The sequence below is a fragment of the Electrophorus electricus genome, chromosome 10, assembly GCF_013358815.1.
Source record: "Electrophorus electricus isolate fEleEle1 chromosome 10, fEleEle1.pri, whole genome shotgun sequence".
Classification (NCBI taxonomy): Eukaryota; Metazoa; Chordata; class Actinopteri; order Gymnotiformes; family Gymnotidae; genus Electrophorus; species Electrophorus electricus.
In genome coordinates, this window is record NC_049544.1 from 22,143,568 (window position 1) to 22,166,841 (window position 23,274).

Genomic DNA, 23,274 nt, shown 5'->3' on the forward strand with positions numbered 1-23,274 from the left:
TTTGAGAGAGTATAATGCATTTATGGATCTTTTATTCGATTTAGAAATAAAATCCATGCACATGGATGCATCACATCCTATAATTAACTGTTCACATTGTAAACATCAAAGCAACACTACTGGTCATGAACACGCACATTAATAAGGAACAATAACAGTAACAACTGCAAGAGGTCCGTGGGGGTACAAAGCAATCTGATGGAGAAAGATGAGAGGATGAGGAGGAGGAGGAGGAAGACCCACCTGAGGAGATTTCAAATGAAACTCAAGTCTACGTTATTTGAAAATGTCAGCCCTGCTTTAAGTGTTACAGTAACAACATTGTTTCTATTTTTACACCACATTTGCAAATATTTCCAGGAATTCAGGATAATATTTTCCTCTCTTGCCTTTGGAGGGTCTACAACAATAATCCCTCTGTGTATAATCTTCACATCCTGCTTCAGGCTGTCATGAGGCAGCTGCCTGAACTGGATACAATGCTAGAATGGTTCAGGAAGTACAAAGTTATTAGATGGATTTCTATGTTTGCTGGACTATGAAAATTCAGTAAATAGAAACCACATACTGATTGTAAATTCTTCATAATCCAGTGTACTTTTACGGCATTTATCAGACGCTCTTATCCAGAGCAACTTACAAAAGTGCTTTGTCATTTACTCATAGAATATATCCTAGTACAGTACAGTAGGTTAGAATTAAATATACCAATGAACTAGAATACTGTAGAATACAGGGATGAATGCTGATACCTAGAAGTGCAAAATACATAAGGTCTATCAGAATTAACAATACATCCACAAATAATCATCAAATAACTACAGATAAGTGTTCTTGCCTCCAGTCTGGAGGACAGATGCAGAAACATGAGTAGAAATTCAAAATGATAGACTTATCTGGTGTAGATTTTAAGTTAACGTTTAATTTCTCTCGCAATACAGACGGATTTGCAACATATGTTCAGGCATATGAGAACAGAAATACTGTTTCCTGAAATGCAATCTAGAAAAAAAATTAATTAGAATTTAACAAATATACTTTACATCACTAGAGGGCGATGCAGAACCTCATGTTATATGTTGAATGTAGCGCTGTTATCTCCCAAATGGGTCATCGGTGTTCGAGTAATTATATCAATATTATCAGAGAACTACTGACCTGCAGACAGCGTAGATAAACGAAGGATTCTTCGCGACACTAGTCCACATACACTATAGGATAAAGGTCGTGTGTGTGTGTGTGAGAGAGACGCATGACATCACTGACTTCCCTTTTGTCGTTTAAACAGATCAAAATGGACTTTTCTCAACTAAATGGTAACAGCTGCCTAGCTGCATTATTCCGTTTGGGGTTTGCCCTATTCTAGCCACGGCTTACCGTGGTGAAAGGCATGAACACGCGCCGGGCTGCTCGGATTTCGCCCTTTGCACCCGTACTTTGACTCTTCGTGCAAAAACCGCCGAATCGGACATTTGCTATCTACAAAAAGACTGATCGACTGATCACGGCAGGACTTTTTTTTAACGGTTTAAAAGCACGCCTCCCTACACGTCCCGCTTGCCAGGTGAAGACAGCTGTGGATCAGTTGTCCTGTCATCCCTAAACTAGGAGGAATCCAAGCGTGCTTATCTCGGACATACTTCACGCACCGGAAGCACGAAGTGCGTGACACACACACACACACCGTTGCCTCTGCGTTCACGTCATTTTTGGGCCCTCCCGACTCGGCCCTCCTCCTCGCGCCTCTACGCCTGCTGCTCGCCTGACCGACGCCTATCCGCGCGCGCTAAAACGAGCTAACGTCCACGGGCAGAGACAAGCGTTCGGACTGGATAAGACCGGAGAGCCACCGAGAGTCAGAAAACAAACTCCAGCGCCGGTTATCCGTGGACCGGGAACTACGGTATCAACCCCGATAGGATAACGGATCTTACCGTGTTCCGCCTGGAAAAAAAACAAACAAACAACTTTTTTTTCTTGGGAATCAGAGATGTGGGTAGGCGGAGGGAGCAGTCAGGCTGGACCTTAGGTTTATTTTACGGACCACCGCCACGCAACGTGGGGACCCTGCTGAACAACCGCTTTCTTGAAACGGATTCACTTTTGGACGCTTCGGTGGACTGGAGACAACTTCTCACCGAGACTCGGAACCGAAGTGAGTAACGCAGCTACCGTTAGTCTTCGTCCCGTTATGTTTGTGGCGTTTGAGCAGTGTACACCCGTGTGTGTGTGTGTGTGTGTGTGTGTGTGTGTGTGTGTGTGTGTGTGTGTGTGTGTGGGGGGGGGGGGGGGGGGGGGGGGGAGTTGGATCATACGCTAAACTACAGTAAATTAGTCCACTCGTCACCTTTGGGTTTGTCCCGTACCATATGCGATGTCTCCGTTGTGCAACGTCGTAGACACGTTACTCTACTTCCTCTACTTTAGTGCGTGAAGCCTCTCCAGAAGAGATCGGCTTGCACCCCAGTAGACCAAATGTGAGCCTGGAAGTGTTTAAAGATCCTACAAAATGCACTAGACCAGTGGTTAAAGGCGTCCAGAGTAACCATTAATCGCCAGTAGCGTGCCTAACCCATGACGTTACGATTTACGCTTTGAGTGGAGCCTAAGTAGAAACTCTTTGTGAAATGCCATTTCCGTCTGTTAACGCAAGCACGTTTGAATCGGCCCTCGTGGTTGCGCCTTAAACGTGTGCACTTGGAGAGAGGCGAACACCCATCCTGCGCTCCGCCACTGTGGGTCCACTTCAATGTGTAATTATTGGACATGGAGTGGGTGCTCTCCTGAACGGCGAAGAGGGATGGTCATTGTACAATTACGAGTCGAACACTAGATATGCAGGTTTGAATATTTTTATGTTGAACATTTCTCCCCTTGATTCTTGGAAATGAAGGAGCCTGATCATTCCCGTTGGACTGGAGCTGGACACCCGGCGTGCTTTATGACCGACGGGGCGGTCATGAAGACGGTGTTCGCAGCCAGGAGCTGTTTTGTAATGACCAAAATTAACCAGGCACGCTGTAATTTGCCTCAGCACGTACGAACATATTTTACGTAATGATGACGGGTCTCTGTCATCATCACTCTGTCTCTGTCTTCATTCAGCGTTGACCTGCGCTGAGTCAAAAACATCTTGGTGTGATGTCACTTAGTTCGTAAAAGCAGACGCACACAAACTTAGCTTCAACACCTGTGCTATGCCATTCATATGAAATTCACACACTGATTCAGACTGTGGGTTGGACATGCTTTATAAACAAATGGCTGTGTCGTTTTTTGCAATTAGTCATCTTGTCATACGTTTATTTCTTCAGCAGCCTTCAAGAATGCTTGAATAATCCATAATCTGTGCGGATCGATCATTAAACTGATCTGAAAGTCAAACAAAGGGTCATTTTAGACCAAACGCTCAAAACACAAATGATGCGGTAAAAGAAACGGGTGTTAAAAATGGCAGCTGGTGTTGGCGGATATCAGATGTTTTGGTGACTGAACGGAGAGTTCTGGATTTCAGTGTGCTGAGGTGACCGGCGTGTGCTGGGTTGTCAGCCTATTACTGTATCCCCCTGTAGTGGGTGTGAAGGTTTTGGTTGCTGGGGAGGGGGTGAGCTCCTCATCACTAAGCAGCAGCTGAAATGCTAAATGTGTAAATATACAAAATATGCATATTTATATGTAGTATCAATCAGTACTGATCTGCATAAGCATATGCAGATTTACTGGTAAATATGTAAGTCGCTCTGGATAAGAATGCTGTGTGTGTGTGTGTGGCTTCATGAATACTGTCTTTCCTCCTCGGGAACCACTAAGGAGGAAAAATGCATCACGAGCACACTGCAGTGATAGGTCAGGAGGAGAATGGCCAGAGTGGTGTCATATGATTAAATTAGCCAATCAGAGTGCAGAGTGCATACTGTCATTCGGTAAAGTGCTGGGGAGCGTTGAAGTGGCTGTCTGCAGTGCACGTTTCTGCTCTCATGGGTCTAGGTTCAGTCTAGGTCAGAGAATGTACTCATTCGTAAATTCTTCTCCGTCTGTGGAATGTGACACAATACCATATTGATGCAATGATATCAGTTAAACTGAACTGCCCTATTTGGTCTTGGAATGGACATAATTAGATAGTTTTAGCTAAAAAAAAAACACCAGGACAATGCGTTTCTGAGAAACAAGTGGTTTACGCCACTCAGACGTAATGTGTTCTTTTAAGAAGTGTCGCTGCTTTTTGCGGTTATATATCTGCATTACTGGATCAATTGGAAATTTTGTCCTCTGGTTATTTTCTTGAATCTTTCCAAACACAGCCAGGAGAGTAAGCAGCGTTGTGGAGAAGGGGACCACACCCTGCGGGAGGCAGAGAGGCAGGGCCGAGGTCCTTCTGCCACAGACGGATTGGGAAGTTCTGGTGGGCTTAAGCAGGGTGTGTGGCAGACAGTCAGCCATCACTGCACGTTAGCCAGAGGCGGGTGGCCCAGGCCTGGGGTCCGTGCAGGTTAGGTTCAGTCGAAGATGCTCTGATGCTTTTATCTATTTATCGTTTTAAAAAAATATTTAGTTTGAGACAAAGGCGATATCAGTCCTGTTTTTTTCTTTATTATTGATCAGCAGTGTGAACACAGGATTCAGCAGAGATGATGTTGTTTAAGGCTGTTTTAAAGGGAATGATTAAAAATTGTCTCTCACCGTACCCTGGTACTATATCACCATAGTCTCACTGTCGCTAATCGCAGTGACGTGCCAGGTGGTTGCAGGAAATTCGAATCTGCAGTGACTCAGAGTTTGGATCTCATTTCGTTCAGGAGGAGTCCAACAGTGAGTGAACCAATAGGATATTTGCACCAGAGCAGATGAATGAAGGATACTTGCACCAGATCAGGGTTGAGGAAAGAAACCCTTGCTTTCTCTGAGCTGTAGCAAAACGATGCCGGATAATGGTCCTCTCATTAGCAGAGTGCTCAGGTTATGAGCCCTAAACTGTGCCGTGCTTAATCTGTAAGGAGTGGGTAAGTGGATCCTTGCTGGTCACATGACTGGAGCTGTTCCCCACTCAGAAAGGGGAGGTGATCCCTGGGGAAAGGTTTTCACAGCCCAGTGACTTCCAATGGTGCATCAGCATACCACTCAACCTCTTTAAAGGGACTCTGGTGCTTTTTTTTCTAAGAAAGAGGGGTAAAAAAGCTTTCTGTGCTTCAGAATAGTCCTGTACAAACACAAGCGAGAAGCAGTTTAACTACATCACATCCTCAGGCTATTATGTGAATCAGGCTATTATGTGAATAAGTGTTTTAACATGTTCACTGACATAGTATAAACATACTGTCTAGTGTTATCTACTGCTATCTGATATATAGGGTTCTGGGCGTGTTCGTTCCAGTTACTTGTGCTTGTGTGAGGGAGGAGGTATGATGTAACGGTTATGAGGATCAAAGGTGGTGCTATATGTACTCTGTGATCTATAAATTATATCCACAATGCTCTCCCATGAAGTAATGACTTGAAGATCATTGTTAATGATGTATTATTACATGCAAGACTGAAACGAGCGTGGAGTGCTGAAACAGGCCCAGGCTGTTTGTCAGGCTTCACCACAGGAGGAAAACAATAGACATGTACTGGAGAACAGGTCATCCTGACGCCTTACTTCACGGTAGTAGGTCATCCTGACGCCTTACTTCACGGTAGTAGGTCATCCTGACGCCTTACTTCACGGTAGTAGGTCATCCTGACGCCTTACTTCACGGTAGTAGGTCATCCTGACGCCTTACTTCACGGTAGTAGGTCATCCTGACGCCGTACCACACTGTAGCAGGTCATCGCAACACCGTATGACACTGAAATGCACAGTACTGCACTGTAGTAGGTCATCCTGACACCATACTTCAAGGTAGTAGGTCATCCTGACACTGTACTTCACCGTAGCAGGTCATCCTGACACTGTACTTCACCGTAGCAGGTCATCGCTACACCGTATGACACCGAACTACACCATAGTAGGCCATCGCTACACCATATGACACCGAAATACACAGTACTGCAATGTAGTAGGTCATCGCTACACCATATGACCCCAGACTACACTGTAGTAGGTCATCGCTACACTGTACGACGCTGTAGTAGGTCATCGCTACACTGGACTACGCTGTAGTAGGTCATCGCTACACTGGACTACACTGGACTACTAGTAGGTCATCGCTACACTGTGCGTCACCGTAGTTTATCATCGCTACACCGTACACCAAACTGCACCATACAACACGGTAGTGAGTCATTGCTGTCACTGCAATATATTAGTTTTTGATGCCCCATGGAAGTCTGGGGGAGCGAATTTTATAAACATATGTTTCACAGAACAAACCCCAATAAAATAACATTTTGCATTACTAAAATGTGTAAAAAATAAATAATTTAATCACTCACTATCTATATCCCTTAGATATTGAAAATGACCTATTAAAAAGTATAATTTGTTTTAACTGTCAATAAGGTTTCAGTTCTTTGAACATTTCCTGTAAAGACATTAGATATGATTGGACTGTTTCACTGTGGGCATTTGCACAGAGTATCCCTACACCGTAGTCTCTCTGTCGCACCGTAGTGTCTCAGTGTCGTCATTGCAGTGGATCAGAGTTTGGCTCTCGATTGAAAAGTCTCATTCAGGAGGTGTCCATGGTGCAGTCAAAGGTCAAAGGTTGACTCGTTGGTGCATATGCTACACAACCTTTGCTGTGGTAGCTGATGGTGCACTTTATCATTTCCTTGAATGCAACGTCATTGTTTCACTATTCACAGGGTCACAGTACTGACCCTAAGGGTCAACCTGACACACCTTGGCTTCCAGTATTGTATATCTACCCCTCATGCCCCTCAGTACCTCTCACCGACTGTATCACCTGTCCCTCGGTGCATGTACGGGCCACTGTAACACTAGTGATTAACACTAGTGAGTGTTCTTTATATAAATAAACATGTCATCACAGATATAAAGCAGCACATATATACTGGATGCTTTAACTGGTCATTGGCTAACCATATGTGCCTGTTCATTGATGAGCTCAGCGTCCTGCTCATTGGTCAGGTGAGTGTTGGGTGTGTGTGTGGTCAGATATGAGAGGTAGCATCATACCATTCCAGCAGAACAGTCTGGTGACATGTTTCTCCGTTACTAATGACCTCAGACAGAGACTGCCGCGAGAGCACGTGCACAGTGGAGCAGGAGGTTGCATTGCAATGCAATGTACAAGATAAAGGAAATAATCACAATATAAATGCAAGGCTGCAAGCGCTAATTCGATTTCTCAGAGCTTTTCTGGAAGTTGCATTCAGAACAGGCAGCATGGCTGAGAACAACACAGTTCCCACAGACCATACATAATCACTACCACAGAGACAGGCAGAGGGTGTGGACCAATCAGTAATCACTACCACAGCGAGAGGCAGAGAGTGGACCAATCAGAAATAGAGGAGCTTGCACAGCGGCTTTCTTGCGTGAGGAACTGAAAGCAATAGCTTGCCAAACGGAGGAAGGATATGGAGAAATACGAATGCTGGATTAAATCTAGACTTGGACTAAATCGTAGTGCCAGTGGTGAATCAAATTCAGTTTTCAGTTTTAGTGTAGAAAACTGGCCCTCAGAGGAGTAATCAGCTTCTGTTCCGGTCACACTTTTACACCTAGAAAAGATCTGCAGTGAGAGAAACATCATTTCGTAGTGACCTGAGCCATTTTACTTGGCGCATCCATGAATTATTTATGTATTTTAAGGCGGTGCAGTTTACTTACTTGCTGAGTGAGGAAGGGGGAGGGGTTAGCAGAAAGAGAAGATTGACGCAAGACCACTCACTGACGCAGTATATGAGCCAGACAACGACGTTCATCTTGGTAGAGAATAACGGGTGAAAAAAACACAAGCTAAATGTAGCTGGAGGTACTAAAGCTAATCACAAGGTCACTCACCGACTCACTCACACACACTCACTCTCTCTCTCTCTCTCCATTAAGATTCTACTTAGATTTTTACTTTAGTCTTGGTCCATGGGTGTGGGAATTCAGTCCAGGATCCCACAGCTTGCTGTTTGCACAGTAATGTGGCATCATCCCAGACTTACCACACCAGATCCTGGTCCCTGTGCCCAGCACATCCTGGATCGGCAGGGTTTGGTCCTGCAACACTGACGTCCTCCAGTGCTTGAGTTTGCTCTGGACCAAGTACCAAACCTGTTGTTCCATATTTGCGATTCCCCTCGCAGAAACACCGCCGATCTTACGGTCATTGACATTAGCATTTACAATCATCCATCGCAAGAGCGCAGCCTGTACAGGAGCGCACTTAGTCAAGGTGTAAGGCCGCGTTTCCAATAACGGATCAGATCCAAATGTGTGTTTCATTTAAGAGAAATACAAGCGCTGTGAAGTGCGAGCAGAGATTGGGTGCGGTGTTCGCGGCGTAGTACAAAACATTCAAATCCGCACAACACGCACAGACCAGGCGCCTCGGAGCGTAAGAGGGTTAAGGGTGACTGCCTGCTCCGACACAGGCCCGGCTGGTGGGGGTGAGGGGCTTGTGATGGGTCCCAGTCTATATATGCACGTGTAGGCTAGAACAATGGCTCTTATGTTGCAAGCTCAGCCTGACCGGGCCTGTCTGCACAGAGAGCTGGATGACAGAAAGCCAACTCCACCCACACGCAACACACCAAGCTCTGTATCCGTGCGGCTCTGCACACAGGCTTCTGGTAGGAGGCCCCTGGCCCCGCCCAAAGGCGGGCCTCGGCCAATGGTGATGCGCCCCCTGTTAAAAGCTAGCTTTAGCCATAAACAGGCAGTTCAGGCCTCAAATGAGAGAACTCCATTCCCGAGGGGAGGAAAGAGCAGTAGTGTTAATAAACACATCTCAAGCATCTATTGGCTGATATAGGGGGGAAAAACGAAATGAAATAAAGTCGGAAACTAGTACCTGGAAACCAAAATGGCTATCGGTGCTGTGAGGTTCATGGAAAAGCCCAGAGCAGTAGGCTGTACATTTGTGCAACTGGCGGGGCTTATGCATTGGGTGGGGCTTGTGCGGTAGGACCGAAGTTTATGTACTCCTGTTCCCCTCCCTTGCCATGCTCCGTGACTCTGTGTCCGGACGGTGGGCTCGTCTGTTGCTGCACTCCCGAGAGAGGGGAAGCTTGGGTTTAAAACGAGGAAAGTCGGGCCAGCTGTTCCGGCTGTCGTCCGGAGCTGCGGCTCAGCCTTGTTCCCTAAATCCTTGCACCACAGTAATCTCACTAATCTCATCAAACCTGTCTGTGTTACGCTAATGGAAATCACCCCTGCATGGGCAATCTGATCTACCGTAGAGATCTATCATGGACAACACGCTGTAGAGATATAACTTGGATAGTTTGATGTAGAGATCTGTCTAGGATAATGTGCTATAGAGAGAAATTATGTAGGAAATCCCTTAAGGAGACTGTTATGGAGATTTTGTAATTGTAACTGGTTTTTTGTTTTTTTTAACTCTTTATATGAGTCCCATGCGAGTCCCTGTTAAAGCTGTCATGCACGAGTCCATATTAAAGCAGTCATTGGTGAGTGCGAAAGGCTCAAATAAGTTCTGCTTATTAAGACAGTGGTGCAGATTTTCATCACTTTCTCTGCCCAAAACCATTTGACCATCCATGATAAGGAAGTAAAAGTGTGATAATGATCTGGAGCAGACACACGCGCGCGCACACACACACACCCATGCGTGCTTGCACACACAGACCTATACACACGCACGCACACACACAACACACACACACACGCATGCTCGCACACACAGACCTGTACACACACAGACACAAGCACACAGTCACACAAGTATGTCACTTAACCCACAGTTTAATCTAACGCTACATACACTAAGCACAAATGCACAGATATGCCCACTGTACCCCACAAAGCTAAACCATTGTGCTGAGGTTGTTTAGCAGGGGGACACTAACCGCCCATGACCCAGTTTGCCTTCTCACTAGGAATGAAAATGTAGGGTTTAATGAGCTGCCGGGACTATAACCCGGTTTGTGAATCACCACTGACTGTATGTGTGTGCGTGTGTAGGGGGTGTTGTTTGACAGTCAAGCTGAGAGAGAGAGAGAGAGAGAGAGAGAGATTTGGGGTGATATAGTGGGTGTGGTTGCAGTTCTTCTCCAAATAGGTCTTGGTGGAGATCTTGGTCTGAGGTTCTAGAGCTGATGTGCACCTCATTAGTGAACATTCAGCTTATTCTGGTTTTTGATGTGTCGTGGGTGTATCGTAGCTGTATTGTGGGTGTATAATGGATATCATAGATGTATTGTGTCAGCAGAGCTGTTGTAACACAGGGTGTTTCTTGGACAGGGTAACAAGACAAGCAGCAACCTTGACCTAGAGGAGCTGTGTGTGTGTGTGTGTGTGTGTGTGTGTGTGTGTGTGTGTGCGTGTGTGTGTGTGGCAGCTGTCTACTGATGCGGTCCTTTGGCCACGTGTCTGATCTCTTGTCTGTGTGTCATATTCTTATGATGATGTCTGGTGTGTCACCCTGACCCATACCACACCATGACACACATTACTATTACAATCAAACGAGCATTTTTTTTGTGTGTGTTTTGTGATTCACATACTAACCCCCACATAACCCTCTGTGTTTCGTAGTATGTTGAAGTGGCTGAGTGACCGCTTTTGGCAGGAGCGTCTCTGGTTTCCAGAGGGTTTAGGGTGGGCGGACCTGGAGGACCGGGATGGGCGGGTCTACGCCAAGGCACGGGATTTGTGGGTGGCGCTACCGTTCGCACTCTTCTTCCTTGTGGTTCGTCAGATCTTCGAGAGGTGAGTCAGAGTGCTGTGCCAGGCTAAGGTCATCTCATCCAGACTTTCCAGACAGTTCTGCCCTTCAGAGCATTGGAGCACACCAGTTCAACTCCGGTGCAATCTGCTCTGTGTCCTTTATGTCCTCGTATGTCGTACTTTCCTTTAAACGGCCATGCATCTCCTCTCCGTCTTACTGTCTCTGTAGGTCTGTTGCTCGGTATTTGGCCTCGTTACTTGGAATAAATGAAACCATGCGAAGAAAAGCGGCACACAACCCAACACTGGAGTCATACTACTGCAACACAAGCAAATACCCAACACAGGTACCCAAACACCACCACACACCCAACACTGGCGTCCTACTCCTGCAACACCAGCAAATACCCAACACCCCACTGCTTCCCTCTGCTTCTTGCTCTTTCTTTTGTTTCTCTCTCTCTTTCTATCTCTGTCTCTAGAGCTCTGTAGAGCAGCTCTGTAAACAGACTGGCTGGTCAGAGAAGCAGCTTCAGGGCTGGTTCAGACGGAGGAGAAACCTAGACAGACCCAACCTCATGAAGAAATTCTGCGAGGCCAGGTAGACACACATTCGTGCATGCGCACGCACGCACACACACACGCGCACACACACACACACACAGACACACACAAAACACTCACTCGCACACTGACTCACTTCCTAGCAATGAACACACAAACTGTCATCCTCAAACTTATTCGCATCTGCAGTGTTTTGGTCTGATGCTGAGTTTGTTGCAGATTATCTTGACACAGCTGCTGCAGCACTTGCTCTGTACACACACACACACACACACACACACACACACACACACACTCAGAGCTGAGGTGTTAATGTGATACTGGCCTTCTGCTTTCACACAGGTCACACATGCACACACAGCTATATATATGCTTCCTCTCATGCACCTCTGGCTGTCAGTCCTATCACTGACAGTATCACACACACACACACACACACACACACACACACACACACACACACACACACACACACACACACACAGCGATGATGAAAAGAGTGAGATGACAGAGTTGTCAGAATGTGTCTTGATTCCGAACGAGCAGACAGTAGCAAGCACACACTCCTGAGGGCATAAAGAAGAACACTTGGGAAGACCGCACTCAAAAGGAAACCCCATCTTCCTCTGGGAGACGCTGGAACGTAGCACTATTCAGGGCTAATCTGCAGGTGAATGTTCTGGATTAAGTGTCAGGATGTGACCGTGGACTTGGGGGGACTCAGATGTCACGGTGAGAAGGACAAAGAATATCAAAGCCAAAATCAGGGTCAGACCAGACAAAGGCACAAATCAAAACCCAGAAAACGGGCGTACCGAAACATAAAGTACATTAGAGTACCAAAACACCAAGCAAAATGAGACGGAACTGGCAGCGCTTCCCATAGGCTGAGTGGAACTGAGAGAGTGTTTACAACAGGGTGCAGGTGAGTATGACTGGTAACCATGGTGACAGCCAACACTCAGGGGATGAGGACCTCTGGTGGCGTGAGTGATGAATTACGGGGGAAGCCCTGACACGCGGTCAGGTCCAGGTTGGGTGGTCCAGGCGTAGTGGATTGTTGGCTGTGCGTCATAGGTGTGTTAGCACCCACAGGATCAGGATCATAATGGCAGCACCTTGGACCTCAACATGGGTGTGGCCAGGAAGCCCGCGTCTTGCAGAAGTAGCCTTTCTGTGGGTCATTACTGAGCGATGAGGTCACTGAGGTACTTATGGGTCAGATCAGAAGTCTGTAGTCATTACGAAATCTAATGTTATTAATGTGGTCAAATTCTCAGGTTCTTCGGGTTCGAGATTTATTCCACTGTGGTATTCTGGACTAACTGGAACTTACGACGACCAGCGGAACCTCCACACAGCCCAGCACTGCAGTAATCCAAACTTGATGTGATAACTGCAAGGACTAGTTTTTCTGTGTCGTTTAGTGACAATATAGAGCCTTGTGGGACAGCCCTGCGAATGTGACAAATTCTCCATTTATGAATGAATGAAATTATATTTAGATAGCACCGTATAGGAACCCAAGGTCACTTTACAATTAACACACACACACACACACACACACACACCTTTTACACCCAGACGCACACTGCTGATCGGCAGCCAATCGCGAACAACGTACTCTCAACCAGAAACCTCAGGATAGGACAACACCCAGGACAGAGCATCGTCCATCACCATGCATGCAGACACACACACACACACACACACACACACACACACACACACACACACACACAGGACAATTTATTAGGATAGCCAATTGATAGCCTGTGACGGGGCAGGGGTCTGTGATGTCTAGCGGTCAGAGACAGCCTGTGACAGGGGAGGGCTGTGTTCTGTTCTGACGTCGTAATTGGTTGGCTGTGTTATAAGTGCTTTTTCTTCAGCACTTCTTCAGAAATTTGCTTGATAAAAGTCTGCAGACTCTCGTAGTAATGCAGATCAGGGCCATAGTTGGCCTCCTAACAGTGAGAGGGAGGAGTGCCACTTCTGGTGTGGATCAGTCACACTCGGGAGAAGTGTTTGAGAAGAGCTCTGTGTGTTGACCCGCCAGCTTAGTGTCAGAGTACCCCAGCTTCCGCCTCGGACATGCCAGCAGCGTGCTGTTAATAGTCATAACAATAACGAGGGAAACCGAAATGTGACGTGAAACTTGTTTGTCTGTCATCTTAGTATGGATGTGTGTTTACAAGTCGCACACCCACCCACCCACACACACACACACATATACACACATGTGACACCAGAGGGTTAAATAAAATCACCATTCTGAGCATAGACACTCAGTGATTTTAATGTGTGTGTGTGTGTGTGTGTGTGTGTGTGTGTGTGTGTGTGTGTGTGTGTGTGTGTTTTCTCTTACAGTTGGAGATTTGTGTTCTATCTCTTTGCATTTGTTTATGGTCTGGCTGCTCTTATAGATGTGAGTGATGGGATCATTATCTCCCGCTATCTCACCCTCCCTCACCAACTCTCTCTCTCCTTCTCTCTTTCTCGTCAGATTCATTGGAAGCTTGTCGTATAATCGCGTTTATGGATGTAATCTGCATTTCTCTCTCTCTCTCTCTCTCTCTCTCTCTCTCTCTCTCTCTCTCTCTCTCTCTCTCTCTCTCTCTCTCTCTCTCTCTCTCTCTCTCTCTCTCTCTCTCTCTGACAGAAGCCCTGGCTATATGACTTGGAGGAGATGTGGAAGGGTTTCCCTGTTCTGGTGGGTTCATTTTGTGATTGTTTACACAGTTTCTGGGTGATGCACCACTGAAGGCAAATCTGTGTTTAGATCTGCACACACATGTCTGCTAATGGCAGTGAGAATCGCCGCTGTGTTTAAAAGCATTTGCCAAAATCGTCATCCTCTCTCTTTCCTCTTCTGTTCTCTCCCTCTCTCTCTCTCTCTCTCTCTCTCTCCCTCCCTCTCAGACACTACTACCCTCGCAGTACTGGTACTACATGTTGGAGTTAGGTTTCTACGCCTCTCTTCTGTTCAGTGTGGCCTCAGATGTCAAACGTAAAGTGAGTCTGACTCGCACACAGACATGCTCCCACACTTTCATGAACGCCATATAACCTCGGCTGGGGCGGCATCAGTCCGTCGTCGGCCGGGACACCGCCCCTGTCGTTAACAAGTCATTTCAAATATTTCCAGTGCATAGTGCAGTCTAGAGGAACAGAGTCAAATTAACACTGTCCACAAACAGAACCAGATTCTCTCTCTCTCTCTCTCTCTCTCTCTCTCTCTCTCTCTCTCTCTCTCTCTCTCCCTCTCTCTCCCCTCCTCTCAGGACTTTAAGGAACAGATCATCCACCACGTAGCCACCATCATGTTGATAAGTTTCTCCTGGTGTATGAACTACATCCGTGCAGGCACTCTCATCATGTTTCTGCACGATTCTTCTGATTACTTTCTGGAGGTAACACACACACACACACACACACACACACACACACACACACACCCCTACAGACCCATCATAAATGCACACTGATAGATAAACAGACACACATGGAAACGCATATGTGCATAGATACACATACTCACACATCACACCCATATATACACACACACACACATACTGCTAGACAGACACACACACACACACTCACCTTCATATTAACTAAGTAGTAGTAGTAGTAATAATAATAATGATGATGATAATAATAATAATAATGAGAAAATAGCAAAAGTGAAGAAGTATGTATTTGATCCAGTTGTTTCAGGGAGAGCCAGTAAACTGGTGTTTACTAAAATGAGAAAATTGCTGAAATTTCTATCCATTGTGAAAATTATCCAGAATTGCATGGGTCTGGTTCAGAATTGCTCAGTCCTTCAAGCACTAAACTCGCACTGGACTGTGTGTAGTGTGTGTGTGCAGTGTGTGCAGTGTGTGCAGTGTGTGCAGTGTGTGTGTGTGTGTGTGATCTAAACGTTCTGGCTCATCAACATTCCTGCTGGGACCAAGTAGAGCTTCACAGTCATGGGAGAAGATGAAGAATCCACCAGCACTCGATCCAAAGAGCCCCACTTGTGTAATGATGCAGGGTAGAAATCGAGGCTGTTTTTACAGGTGAAAATATGCCATTGTGATGATACAGATCCGTCTTCCAAATGAGCGAACCTTAGCAAGATATTAGAGTGCCAGTGAGCCACTGATGAGGAGAGATTACTTACAGCCAGTCTGGTTTATTTTCACCAGGTTTGTGGATTTGATGGGTTATATGAACGCATCGTTTCAGATCCAGATACTGGCCTTATATGTTCACAACATGTAATAAAATGTGTGATTGGTTAGAAATGTCATTTAACTATTTAATATCTGTATTGTAAAGACCAGTATCACAATAATGATTGAGCAGTGATGTGTTGAGTGACCCTGCTGCAGGCTGAACACACTCGATCTGCTGTTTTGCTCTGAGACCAGGTGACCACGCACGCTGGAGAACTCTGGTCAAATGAGCCAAAACGTACACGGGCGAAATGCCCAACACTACCACCTACTGGAAAATGACTGTAACTACATTTCTTGTGCCTAATCTGCCTGTTTCTCTCTCTCTCTCTCTCTTTTCCCCTTTCTGTCCATCTCTGCCAGTCAGCTAAGATGTTTAACTACGCAGGGTGGAGGAAGATGTGTAACTGCATCTTCATCGTGTTTGCTGGATTCTTCATCATCACTCGGCTCGTTATCTTCCCCTTCCGGTAAAGGGTCTTTCTCTCGCTCACACACACACACACACACACACACACACACACACACACACACACACACACACAAAATCCAAAAATATGGAAATCAGTGTAAATGCGGTTTTAGAAGTTCACATCAATGTTTCAAGCAGGTCGTGTGAGTTGATGTGTAACAGTGAGCTTTAGGTGTAGCTAGATACACACAAGGATACGATACACTATGCTCGGTTAAGTCAGTGTTCTTATTCCTCTTGGGAACGATTCAACATTAGCCTGAAAGTATCTGTTCCTCAGTGACCATGTCTACCATGTTTAAGACTTATTTAAAATGACTATTTTTGTATATCCTCACCGCAAATTTGGTCTTAAATCACACTGGAAATGGCATTAAAAGTCTTTACAAGTATTCACTTTGACTTGAGCATGCCCGCAGAAACCCGGTCCATGATGGTGTGTGTCCCCTGTCAGGATCCTGTACTGTACGTGGGTGTACCCTGTGACCATCTACCCACCCTTCTTCGGGTATTACTTCTTTAATGGGCTGTTGCTATTGCTGCAGTGTCTGCACATATTCTGGGCCGCCCTCATCGTCCGTATGGCGCTGCGCTTCCTCCCTAGAAACGTATGTGTAAACCGTGTGTGTGTGTGTGTGTGTGTGTGTGTGTGTGTGTGTGTGTGTGTGTGTGTGCAAAGTCCAATTCTGAGTGTCTTTGGACTAAATAGACAGAATTTATCTTTAAATATATTCATTTTTACTTGCTCTATTATGTTAATCATAACCCTATAGGCATATTATTAATAATTACACTCTTATTTGCACTCAGTACCCAAGGATGCTTTACAATCAACACACTGCACACAACGCTTGTACATTCGCTTTACAGACCAGTGAGAAGTGTGAAACACAGACATGAAATGGAGAGAGAGCAGAATCTGTGCCGATAATTGTTTGGGAGAGAAAGAGAGAGGGAAGTTACGAGCATTCATTTGGGAGGGGCGCGCGTGACACCCATTTCTGTTGTGTGGGGTTCGTCTGTAGGGTACTCATCCTTCCACTCATTTGTTTCTCGAATTCCAGGAGATAGTGGAGGATGAGAGGAGTGACCGAGAGGAAACAGACAGCTCAGATGAGGAAGAGGAGGAGCAAAACGAAGTGACGAAGAGGAGCAAGCCAATTCAGAATGGCTATGTCAGACATAACAACAACCACCACAAGGCCGAATAATATCAGAGTAATAGTCAGTCACACTTGAAAAGAGAAAGAAATCTGAAATTCATGACGCCGGTCCTCACGAGAGAGAAACCTTCCAAATGCTTAGAAACTACTCTCTCTCTCTCTCTTCACACTTCCGAATGAACAGTCAAACATCTTTTCAGCACACACACAAATACAAAGCCGGTGCACGTACACTACATTACCAGTGCAAATATATCCAACACACACAAAATAACACTGATAATATTGATGGAGTTTCCCATGATTAGATATGCAGTGCCAGCCCCCTCTGAGAGATGGGTGGTGATTGTGTGGTGGAGGGGTGATGATTGTGTGGTGGAGGGGTGATGAGGGTGATACAGGGCTGGTAAGGCGGTCTTGCTGCTGTCTTCTACACAGGTGCCTTATAATTCTCTTATCTTAGTCCTCTCCTGTGTTTTATTTTATTTTTTAAGTGTCTGGTCATATTTAATTTTTTTATAAGTTTCTTTTTTTCTGCTTCTAATATCTACAATACCTACTCACTGTGTATATGCCAGTACACCTGCAGGCAAAGACGGGTGCTCCAAATGAAACCCAATATGGAAGGCTAAGTGTTTTAAATGGTTTTGGAACAAGAAAACTGCAGATTTATCTGCTTCGGTATGGCTGATGAAGCAGTAGCAGTGCCTAATTACAGTCTTGTCTGTTTATTTGTCAGCCTTGCTGAGACCTTCGGATATATGCGCGTTATATCATTTCCCATGTCATCGTTCCAGAGCAGACGACAGGGGCCCCCTGGGTGGACCCGTTTGCCAGGCTTCTCGGCGTGGGTTCACTCTGGCCTGCCGAATGCAGTCTTGGCCATATGACCCTGCTCCTTTCCCAGATCGCTTCTCTTCCTTCAAACAATGCTGTTTGAAGTTTTTTTTTCTTTTAAACTAACCATTTTCCAGAACCATTTTTACTAGAGTGTCTGCCAGAGTGTCCAATGGCTGCGTTTGGGGGGGGGGTTGTTAGGCTCGGGGAAGCTTCTGCCTACTCCACCCTGGCCCCAGACAGGCTTCTCCGAGCCTGACGACATGACGTGCATTGTAATGTCTCTCCAAAGGAGAACAACCTGGAACATTTCCAGACGGTTTCCTGTAAAAGGTACTGTAGTGTGGCATTACCGTCAGTCCTTTTTTAATTTTTTTCCCCCCAGACTCACAACAGCAGAACCACACCAAAGACTCACTGCCTCTATGGCTGGTGTGCTGTTCCTCTTATACCGAGGATCTAGTTTTCCTGACCCTGTAATACATAAACCATCCCCTGACACAGAACTTTTTGTGTACAGTCATTGGCAATTGCTAGTAAAACCCTAAACAGGATAATATAAAGTATTTTAACGCTCCATATGCATAAGCAGAAGTGTGGAATGCCTGACCTCCTTCTGCCCAGTAAGCAGCACACCGTGGGAGCGGCACCATCCTCTACATTATGTGTTGCTCGTTGCAGTAGCTTAGCCACACAGAGGCAAACAAGGCCGTGCAAATCCCGTCCAGTCTCCCGTACTCATGGGATTTCTTTTTTTTTTTTTTCCATATTGTGGATGTGCAGGTTCTCTGCCATTGGCTAGGGGGTGCTGCAGCCCGGTTCTGTGGCTGGTTTTGGAAGTCATATCACTCACGTGATCCAGCAGACGTAAATGATTTTGGTCAAAACGCAACAGGCCGATCTTTGGTCATGTCAGACCCAGGGTGGAGGATGCAGGAGGAGGAAGCCCAGTTGTCTTCCTGGCTAATGTCAGGACCTGTACTTCTTTACACTTATATTCATTACTTTGCAGCAGCAAAAGTGAACAAAGTTTACCTGGCCACGGAGCCTGTTGGCAAATGACAACAATAATCTGTGTACAGCTTTGTGATTTATTCCAATATAAAAATTGGTAACAGGTTTACATTTTTTTTATTTTATTTTATTTTAGTTTGATGTTTTTGATTCATTCCAAGTTAAGAAATTGTGATTTTTAAGGTGATTGAGCGAATGCCTGACTGACTCTCACTTTACACGCTGCCCAGTGTGACATGATTTAAAAGACCATGAAACATGATTCTTGTTATTGTTTATTAAGAATGGCAACAAACTCCAGAGTGTGTAGACTTTAAAAATCTTACTCTTAATCCTGCATTCTTTGAAAAGAAAAACGCAGAACTAAAATAATGCTAGAGAGCACCATTTGAACAGGAAGACACGGAACTAAAATAACGTTAGCACCATTTGAACAGGAAGACACAGAAATAACATTAGCACCAACGTAGCCGTAAGTCAGTCATCTACAAAGGCAAGAGTCTCACACTCAGGTGTGACGAGCTTAAACTTGTGCGACCAGTAGTTCTAAAGTCTGATGACTAGCTGAATATATAAAGGTTGAAATGGCTAGCTGTGTATACATTGCAAGTTTTGTGGCAGTTTTGAGGTGCTTTTTTTTTTTTTGTCAGTTTCCCCCAACTGCTGCCACGGCTCTCAGATTTCTGAAGGTCCAGCTGAGAAGCCCTGACCTGGGAGGATGACGGCCTCCACTCGGTCTATGCAGCCTGCCATCACAGTGCTACCAGACAGACTCCTACTCTCTAAATAAGACCGTATCATACTCTCTTAATGGATCTCTCTCCCTCCATCTCTCCTTTTAACACGTTCATATCTTTGCAGAATGAAGTACTGTTCTTACTTAAGTTTTACTTCTGACTCTGTTCTTCTACCGGGCCCCTTGGTTATTCGTATCGTTTCTTTGTTTTAACCTCCTCACTGCCCTCAATGCACTGTTCCAGCGATACAGCCAAACTCAAATTACAGTGTTACCTTTTTGGGTTTTTTTCTGTGCATTTTGTTTTCCTGAAATGTTAATAATGATGAAAATAATAAAGAAAAAATGAGAATCACAAAAGATGATAATGTGTGGAAACTGGACTGTGTACAAATGTTCTACACACTTGGCCAGATCTCCTTTTAAGCCCTGTTCATTTACGGGACCTAAAACATTCTTACCTCAGATCTCACACACAGAAATTGCATAAATAATGAAAAATATCCTCACCAGCTTCATTATTAAAGACAACCACTGAATAAACTCTCCAGACATTTCTAAGGTAAAAACAACTTCTCCTTACAAGTGAACCCTTTTAAGTGGTGGGAAAAAGTCTCAGCCCTGTGTAGCAGGTGTTGGGCCGATACTCTGTCAAACTCGGCAGTGCTTGTGGCGTTTTTACATGTGTCGCTGTAACAGATGTGACACTGACACAGCTTATTATACAATTATGCCGAGCGAGAAAACCCTGCTAAACTTCAGGCAGCGCGGACAGAGAGCTGCCGTACGTCACTTTCACACGGTGCCCACGGTCTCACCAGTTTCCTTCAACACTGTTTACTGGAAGCCGCCGCGCCATCTTGAAGCAGAAAGGGGTTTTTTTTTAAACGGGAACATACGAGCGGGGGGAAAAAATACAGTCTTCTTCCACCCGTGAGCCCGTTTCGTTGGGCTGGGGACGAAAATGATCATTTACTTGCAAGTTATGACACGAAGAGGAATTATTTTTTAATTATTATTTTTTGTTGTTTCCACAAGAGCAAAGTGGGCAGCATTGGCTGTATTTTCTTTTCTGCGAGTGACCCAGCTAGCTTAGTTAGCTAGTTTTGTTTATGTGTTAGCTAGCTAACCTTACTTCAGGCTGGATATGACATCTAGTTCAGGTACTGTAACGCTTTCTGCTAAAGCGAGCAGCTGTCAGGGTTTCATTTACTGACTTTATTTTTTGACAGACAGCGATACTACCGGCTCTACCTCACTTGGAGAGCTAGCGTTAGCTACGTTAGCTAACGGCTAGTGACACATCACGGACGGTTTTAATCGTTTAATCGCCGTTTTAACCGTTATCCCAGCTTTTCCGTTGACTATCAGTTTAACTTGTCAAGTTGGCCAGCTAACTCACTAGCTAGCCCCCCCGCAAGGTTAAGATGGGATGACTAACGCTTGCTACTTAGCTTAGTTAGGTTAACCTTTAAGAGACCGAGCCAAGCTAGTAGGGTTTAGGTTTTAAAAGCGTTATGCTGATAAATGTATTAAATACGCGTATTAAACCTGACTGTAGCTACTTATTTGTAGTGTGGTTAAACGTTTTGATCGTTATCGTTGCCTGTGACTTTGCATGTCATCTCAAATGGGTTACAAGCAGTAGAAGTGGTCGATAACATCTGGCTACCTGGGGTAGCTAACTTATCTATCTACCCCGATGGGTAGTAATTGTTACGAGCGTATCTGTGTCTCTGGTTGCCCTGTCCGTTCAATGAAAGTTAAGCGGGCATACATTAGATCGCCTCGACCTACGGAGTTATTCTGCATGTGTATCCAAAATATACTGACATGACACTGTCTATCAAGTTGGCTGCCCTTGAGTTTAGAAGAAACACGTTAAAAGCTATCTTAGCTGCCTAGTTCTACACCATGCGGTCGCCGAAATAATTTTCCCTGCTGTAATTATACTCTTTTGTCTTTTATACAACTGTTATTGCTTATTATATATTTTAAAAGTATATGTGTCTATATACAACCCAGGTGCTAACACGTTCTCACAGAACATGAGACTGTTTGGTTTATGACCAGTGACGACCGTCAAATGTCGGGTGTCCTGGGGTGAAATGGGGTCCACTTGTTTATTTGAAGATGTGAAACACTGAGTCTGTGTGTGTTCTTAGATATGCCCGATGTGCCTTCCTTGGGCATGGCTACGCCAGCTGGGTCTCACGCTGGGCCCGGAGCCGTCGTGCCCAAGGGCAACAACAAACGCCCAGCCAGGTGAGTACTCTTAGCATCGTTACTGAATAACGTCCCATGGCCCCGGGCTGCTGCCTGTGCTACTGGGTTATAAGGCGAATGCTGTTTGATTTGCAATTGCGTTGATGTTTTAGTCACACTCAAAGCTCTTCACATGATTACCCGAAACAAAAAGTTGCATTTGTTTGGTTCATACTATACAAGTTGTGTGTTAGGCTTGTTATAGGGAGGATCTCCCAGGCGATTGTTTAGTCAAGTCTGTAAAGTTGTGTGCATTTTATGCTCCAAAGTATCTATCATGTGTTTTCAACTACAGAACCACAGACACAGGTTTCATTCTAACGCTGGTTCAGGTTTTGCTCTCGTCAGAGACAGCTCGAGTAGGGGGAAGTTTATCTGAGAAATGGACAAAGCTTGTTGGCAGTGAGGCTGGGTCATACAAACCTGACTGCTCACTCTGGGCTATGAGTTGTTTTTATCCTATGTGTAGGGATTTTAAGCGTCCTCATGAGGCTGTAGCTCATATGTAGGACTTTCAGTATGAAAACAATTTTGTTGCATCTTGTTCCTAGACTGAGGAGTCACTTTGGTTTATCTAATTTCCCACACAGTACTCAGGTTTGGCTTTGTTAGGTGCTTGTATTGCATAGTTAACCTGAATTATTAGTCAGTGTCATTCTTCTAGCACCTCTTATCCTTCAGCACAAGTCAGACTGGGAACCAAGTGCCATGTTTGTTAATGGAAGTTGAACAGGGGTGCCAGAGGTGGGAGCCAGACCGGCTCCAGATCCAGGGCTGAGTTCTGGATTACACAGCCGGGCTATGGATCCAGGGCTGAGTTCTGGATTACACAGTCCGGCTACGGATCCAGGGCTGAGTTCTGTCTTATACAGCCCGGCTGTTCCTCTGGCCGTTGATGTGGCCATCATGACTCAAGCTGAGCCCCAATGATAGACACACCCCCACAGACGGTTGCGCAATTACAGAATGGAAAATTTGTTAGTCATTATTTTGGCATTGCGATGTTGCAATTGAGCCATTTTACGGTGGCGCTTCTAATCATAGAGACAGCTGTGGTGCAGGCGGTTAAGGGCTGTGAAGATCTTAGCTACCTGCTGGAGGAATGGACTGTAGGAACAGCACATGGACCATCATAGCCTAGGTGGTCATCATGGCTACTGTTTTGGTAGAGAACTATGGGATTGGGGTGCCTGCATTACAATCAG

At 45.4% G+C, this 23,274-nt stretch overlaps 2 protein-coding genes across 3 annotated transcripts in view; both read left to right on the top strand.

The window, feature by feature from the left end:
• The first annotated feature begins 1,776 nt into the window (after positions 1-1,776).
• cers2b (ceramide synthase 2b) lies at positions 1,777-20,154 on the top strand. The gene is made up of 11 exons (XM_027003153.2): positions 1,777-2,155; positions 10,661-10,834; positions 11,022-11,139; positions 11,275-11,393; positions 13,727-13,784; positions 14,019-14,069; positions 14,279-14,371; positions 14,641-14,769; positions 15,946-16,052; positions 16,509-16,662; positions 17,119-20,154. Exons 2-11 carry the CDS (start codon positions 10,662-10,664, stop codon positions 17,263-17,265), a joined length of 1,149 nt encoding a protein of 382 aa, XP_026858954.1. The 5' UTR covers positions 1,777-2,155; position 10,661; the 3' UTR covers positions 17,266-20,154.
• A 479-nt stretch (positions 20,155-20,633) lies between these two features.
• Positions 20,634-23,274, top strand: part of arnt (aryl hydrocarbon receptor nuclear translocator) — a 12,581-nt gene continuing 9,940 nt past the window's right edge. For both annotated transcript variants that reach the window (XM_027003150.2, XM_027003151.2), the window contains exons 1-2: positions 20,634-20,967; positions 21,970-22,069. In XM_027003150.2, coding sequence (XP_026858951.2) covers positions 20,952-20,967; positions 21,970-22,069 — 116 coding nt within the window. In that variant the 5' untranslated portion in view covers positions 20,634-20,951. The remainder of the gene's footprint in view (positions 20,968-21,969; positions 22,070-23,274) is intronic.

Excerpts from the sequence above, each read along its gene's own strand:
- cers2b (XM_027003153.2), top strand. The coding sequence starts at position 10,662 with ATGTTGAAGTGGCTGAGTGACCGCTTTTGGCAGGAGCGTCTCTGGTTT. Across the intron at positions 10,835-11,021 it reads GTTCGTCAGATCTTCGAGAG|GTCTGTTGCTCGGTATTTGG; the intron begins GTGAGTCAGAGT and ends CTGTCTCTGTAG. Across the intron at positions 16,663-17,118 it reads TGCGCTTCCTCCCTAGAAAC|GAGATAGTGGAGGATGAGAG; the intron begins GTATGTGTAAAC and ends CTCGAATTCCAG.